The sequence below is a fragment of the Lethenteron reissneri genome, chromosome 39 (genome assembly GCF_015708825.2).
Source record: "Lethenteron reissneri isolate LAM-NWPU_2019-01 chromosome 39, ASM1570882v1, whole genome shotgun sequence".
NCBI classification, from domain to species: Eukaryota; Metazoa; Chordata; class Hyperoartia; order Petromyzontiformes; family Petromyzontidae; genus Lethenteron; species Lethenteron reissneri.
This window is the reverse complement of record NC_083817.1, coordinates 7,882,525-7,888,524: the sequence shown is the minus strand read 5'-3', so window position 1 is coordinate 7,888,524 and position 6,000 is coordinate 7,882,525. Positions and strand designations below refer to the sequence as shown.

At 41.1% G+C, this 6,000-nt stretch overlaps 1 protein-coding gene across 1 annotated transcript in view; it reads left to right on the top strand.

The window, feature by feature from the left end:
• The first annotated feature begins 487 nt into the window (after positions 1 to 487).
• The window catches only part of LOC133352012 (uncharacterized), a 29,219-nt gene continuing 23,706 nt past the window's right edge, over positions 488 to 6,000 (top strand). Inside the window, exon 1 of the mRNA XM_061567709.1 lies at positions 488 to 632. Within this exon, the coding sequence (XP_061423693.1) occupies positions 563 to 632 (70 nt within the window). The 5' untranslated portion in view covers positions 488 to 562. The remainder of the gene's footprint in view (positions 633 to 6,000) is intronic.

Here is a 6,000-nt window from a genome sequence, read left to right as displayed (position 1 = left end):
GTCACTATACAAAAATGTTAAAATTATCCCAGCGAAGGAAATATGCACTAGTCATTGTTTCAGCAAAAAAAAAGAAGTATTATTCCGTAGGGCAGTATCACTCAAGGCCCATATCGAACTGCGCTTAACGTCATTAGTAATCTTAGGTTAGCCCAACACGTAATGCTATCTTACGGAGAGCATTATATAAAAAAAACAGCTATTGGCATAAAAATACTCACACTGGAGAAGCTGACTTCTGTTTGCGGTCCAGCGCAGCGGTCTGGTGATTACGTCAGGTTTTTTTTTTTAAAGTCCTGATTACACAGAAGAAGAAGTATAAAAAAAATATATATATAAACAGTATTTTCCATGCGTTGCTTGTGGTGCTGTATCACAACCAAGGCATCTCTCGGGGATTTTGTGACTAGCCTGAGCAAGCCGAGGCTACGGGGTTCAGCACATTATTGTCGGGCAGTCGTTCGAACAGCACACAGCCTCGGACTGTGGTGCCGAGTCTAAAGCGAAAGGTTCTTCAAAACGGTTGGTCACGTACGGCGCGAAAGAAGTTCAACGCTGTTACATGCACACGTGCTCTCGATCTGTTATGGACTTCACAATCGCCTTCATACTGCAAGCAACACTTCTAACGGGTAAGTTGTTTCTAATGGCATTTACTCAGCCGAACGTCTCCTCTTGACAGATATTGCTGACGAAAAATAAATCGGGTGCACCGCGGAATGAATGTTGCGCTGCTGTTATAAAGTGACACACAATACACATTGTACTGCTCGTTTAGATTCTCCACTACACGATTCAGGCTTCCACGTTACGTGTTTGATATGGAGGTTATGTTTGACCGTACATCACCGTGCTGAGTCCGTACTTGTCCCTTCTAATTGGCGACTTAAATTTGTAAAAAAAAAACCTAGCAATTGGATCTTAAAGCTAACATTACATGAATGACCACCAATCAAGGTTTGTTTCGAGTGACTTTCAATGCCTACGCATTATTGCACGCACCGGTAATAAGCTAGGCTATAAGAGTTGCGTGTTTATAAATGTACTTACTTAAGTGGCCTTAACTTTTACCGCAGGTTAATCCTGTCAAGCTCGCGAATGTAAGACGTCACCATTAAACAATTACCAAGGAATTATAAGGTTTAAGTTACAACTTAAAGAAAGTGGACAAAATAAAGAAAGAAGGGGGCCTCATTAGATTTTCGATTTTAGTTGATTCTCATCTGCCGTGTGTGTGTGTGGGACTTGCTGTTGGCCACCCACCACCTCGTGTGCCGTGCCGACCTTCATAGGGATCTTCACTAAGAGCGCTTGCCCCAAACAAACTGGCTCGGCTATTCGGAGGAATCGTTCGTCCCCGTTGTCTTTGGTCTGAAATCGTAATTGTGGCAAATACCCCCCCTCCCCCCCCCGTTGTTCTCGCACATCGAGATCGGAGGCACGGCATGAAAAAATAATTGATGATGGTGACGATGATAACAAGTAACCAGCTTTCCAAGAATTGGCCACTTATCATGGAAACGATTCAAAAAAGCTTTTTTTGTGTGTGTCGCGGCCAAGTGCAAATATAGCCGCACTAAAGTTATCGAGGGGTCTTTATCAACGTGAGGCCATTTCCTGCACCCCTCACCTCAACTCCGCACAAACAATCCCCCCCCGCCCTCCCAGTCAACGAATTCCCGTCGCCTAAACATACACGGTACAGTTGGTATAACGTTATCGTTGTTTGGAACGCGACGCCTGTTGGGACAGGTCACAGCCAGCTGCCAAACATGGTTTTGTTTCGACCTCTCTTACCTTTCCCTCCCCCTGTCTCTAAGATCACAACCAGGGCCTCCTATTGTCACGCAAGCACGTGTCATCTGAACGCCACGTGTCTATCTCGGTTCAGCGCTTTCGTGTATTTGCGAGCTGTTGTCTTCAATATGAATGCATTTTCACATCCCTATCTTCATCATTCGACCTCCTTTGCCAGTACTAAAATATAACAATAGGGGGTTCCCCCTTTTTAATGGCAACAAAACTGAAACCTTTTTAGAAGGATTCAACATACTATGATAATATATGCATGTATGCATAGGACAATGCATATATTATAATAGTATGTTTTTTGCAGGAAATGGGCTCACGTTGATAAAGACCCCTCGATAACTTTAGTGCGGCTATATTTGCACTTGGCCGCGACACACACAAAAAAAGCTTTTTTGAATCGTTTCCATGATAAGTGGAGTATTGTGGTTAATGCAGACGTGAATCCTTGTAAAAAGGTTTCAGTGTTGTTGCCAGAAAAAGGGGAAAAACCCTATTATTGCATCCCTATCTTGTGGACATTTGTTTCAAGAAGCCTGACTGCTGATAAGAATTTCAAAGCGCTCCATAATTTGCTCGCCTCGACAATTGTTGCTGGATAACAGTGGTCTATACAGCCAATAAAGTCAATGGAATAATATTAATAATTATTATTATAAGTGGAAACAGAGGGAGTTCTGCTTGTATTTGCCTTGCCCGTAACATTTCTTGTTTCTTTCTTTACCGACGATAAATCCAAAACTATCAGCTTAACATTTTGCTCGTGTGTTTCCCCAGCATGCAGTTGGAGAAGAATGCAAATGTTGCCCGTGTGCGTCAGTCACTTTTAGAATGCGTACTCCAGGTGCTGTCCCGTGGTGTTGTTAAACATCACAATTAAGTAAACATTTTGCGATAATTTTTGCATTTTCTTTCGAAAAAACTCGCACAAAATACAGTGGAGGGAGGGAACAACGTGTAACGAAAACAAGAGGAGGCGGAAAATACATTCATGAATACGTAAAAAAAGGAAAGATTCGCTCGGAGTATTAGCGCCGCTGAAACGTGTGGCACGTTCAGCGAAACGTCGTCATGCCGAGCATGAGATGTGGAGCAAAGCTTCTGTCCGTGTCGTTGTTGGTGACAAGCAAAGTTTTCCTCGCTCCCGTATCACCACCGTGGCACATGCGTGGCACAAGTGTGTCACGTACCGCGCTCGTGACACACTTTGTGACACAAGTGACGCGCTCGTATCTCCACCGTGGCGCGAGTGTGTCACGCGCATTTTTAGACGCGTTACTAATCAGCTCCGGCTCGTGCAGTGCATGCAGGGAAGCATCTGTACAACTTGTTTTTTTTGTTATATACGCGAGCGCACGCGCGGAAGTGTTAGCGGTGACATGTACGGCGGAAAACAAGGGGGAAACGGTGGCTGTAGTTACAAACCAATTTTGAAGTATGTTAAACTGAAATGCACGTTTTATTTTTGCGTCAAAATATGAGACAATGTATATCGCTAAATTATATGTGTATATTTTAAGTATAATTGTATATATGTAGAGAGATTTTTGTTAAAAATGATTTGCTTAATATAACAAACGGACAAAATGCATTAATTTTATTTCCTACTATTTCTAAAACTCACTTCCTACTTATAAAGTTAACCAAAACATTGATATTTTCATTTGCAACTTCCATCTGAGAACCCACTTAAAAAAATATTACACACGGTGTCAAAACAGATATCATCCATTATTAAAGAATCATAATTTGACAGCCGTTTGAACTGCGCTGTTAAAATATGGGCAGCAAATTCCTCGTTTAAAGTATTTCAGAAATTTGTCAACTTCAAAATCTTGAGCTATTTTCGACGTCACACAACAGAAGCATTAAAAAAACAACACAGCCGACGTGTTAGCGATGCTTGGGTCTCTCTCAAATCTCGACACGTATGTATGTTAAACTTCTTTCGCACCGTACGTAGCCAACCGTGCAACAATTGTCGCTCAACGGAATGAGACTTGCACGGCACCATCCCACTCGAGCAAGTGTGAGTGGTTTTACAGACCGAGCTCACACACAGGGATAAATATAATGATCTAATATAACAGGCAATACATTTATGGATACCCCGGTATAATATTATTCGCTAACTCTATACGCTGCTGGTATGATTAAGCTCTATACCGCAGTGTTTATATTCAGCTAGAACAGTTCGCGAAGACTGTTCGGAGAATTACTTTGTCTGCGTCACATCCAACCGTGCCTTATTTTTTCCTTCAAAGCCTGTTCATAAGATAATGGGGGGGGGGGGGGGGGGGGGAGTCTATGATTCAATGCTATCGGCGTTATTCCAATGGTAGTGTTTTGTGCCTAGATTGGCCTACTTCAAGCCAGCCGCTATAGCTGCGTTTCGGAAAAATATTGAGTGAGAAATTAATTTCTGGATGCTACAGGGAAGAAACTAATTATTTGCTATCAATTTGTATGCTGTGTTTCGACACTCAGGCAAGCCTGACTGAGCATTAAAGACAGGCCGTAAGAATATTCCTTTGAGCAATTAAAACACTCCTAACATTAAAATGCACGCATGGGAATAATTAAAAACACACATTGAAATGTTCCCTAAATGTATTTGTATATATAATAAAGCATGCATGGCAAAAGAACAACATGAATCAACACCAAGCAAAGGCGCTGTTAAGATTTTAAGTATTTTGCATCATTCTTGATTTGAAGCTTTCGTGTGACTGCAGGAATCCATACTATTTGGTTATTTCGGTAAAGTCACGTGGGTAGAAAAAATAATAGATCACGACGTTTCGATCGCAACAACAATCGACCATCTTCAGGTGAAAATAATCAGACTGCTGTGGACGAGGCATTATATTGACCCTTTCGAGGCATTATATTGACCCTCTCGTGTGTCAATATAATGCATCGTCCACAGCAGTGTGATTCTTTCACCTGAAGACGGTCGCTTGTTGTTGCGATCGAAACGTCGTGATCTATTATTTTTTCTACCCACGTGACTTTACCGAAAGAACCAAAGAGTATTTTGTATCAGCTTACAACAGTCCCACTCCCAAAACCCATTAAAAAAATGTGCATAAAAACACACACGTTACTGATTAAGCTATGGAACATCTTGTTTGTAAGGGGGTCCAAGGGTGTGAGTTAACTAATGCAGGGCAAACACGTGATGACGCCGAAGAAAATTTTAAAAATATATCAACATCTATTGTTTGCAGACTTAAATCGTCACTATCCACACGTGTGTAGTTTTGTCCACCTTGCTCAACCTTCGCGATAATTACAAAGTCTTTAATTGTCATATTCTTTGGGCCTTTCGGTAAAGTCACGTAGATAGGTTCAAAGAAAATAACAAAATAATTGTCGATGGTATGTTTACGAACACCCTTTATTACAATGTGTGTACGTACGTGCGTGCGTTCTCCATTATACATTCCTACATCATAAACAGTAACACAATCATCTTCTTGGTTCTTTCGGTAAAGTCACGTAGAATGGAAATAACGGCTACTCGCGTTGTGGCCGAAACGTCGTGAGAATTATTTTATTATGTTTTATTTTTATTATTTTATTATTTCCATTCTACGTGACTTTACCGAAAGAACCAAGAAGATGAATCCCTGCAGTCACGAAAGCTTTAAATCGAAAAGTAACACAACCGCCATAATAACAATTATATTGTATAGTACATACCAAATACTTACATAATTGATTATCTGCTATTGTATAAATTGCATAATTTACAAAAGAACACAAAATCACAATGCCAGAATTTAAATCCTGCAAGTGTTTTTTTTTAAACAGTCTGGTAATAAGTTTTGACAATGAATGGTTCGCTCACTGGACTTGCGATCCAGATGCCGCTGATACTGTCAAAAAAGGTCCCCTAGATATAACTGCTTCACTCGAGCTGTTCATGCTCTGATACTTGTACGGTCTTTGTACTGTTCGAGTTTTGGCGTTCTCTGGTCTATCACTTGGTGAGACACGGCCATAAAGAAGGCTGTCTCTATCAGAGCATGTTTGTTTGCATGTTTTGCCACAAGAATGTAATTGTTGTGGTTTCACTCTTCAACACACCGGTGGGCTAAAGTAGTGAACTATTTGTCTTTTGTCAACGTGACACTTTTTTGCTGATTGGCCGTGTCGGGTGGTGGAAGGTTACGACACATTTATAAA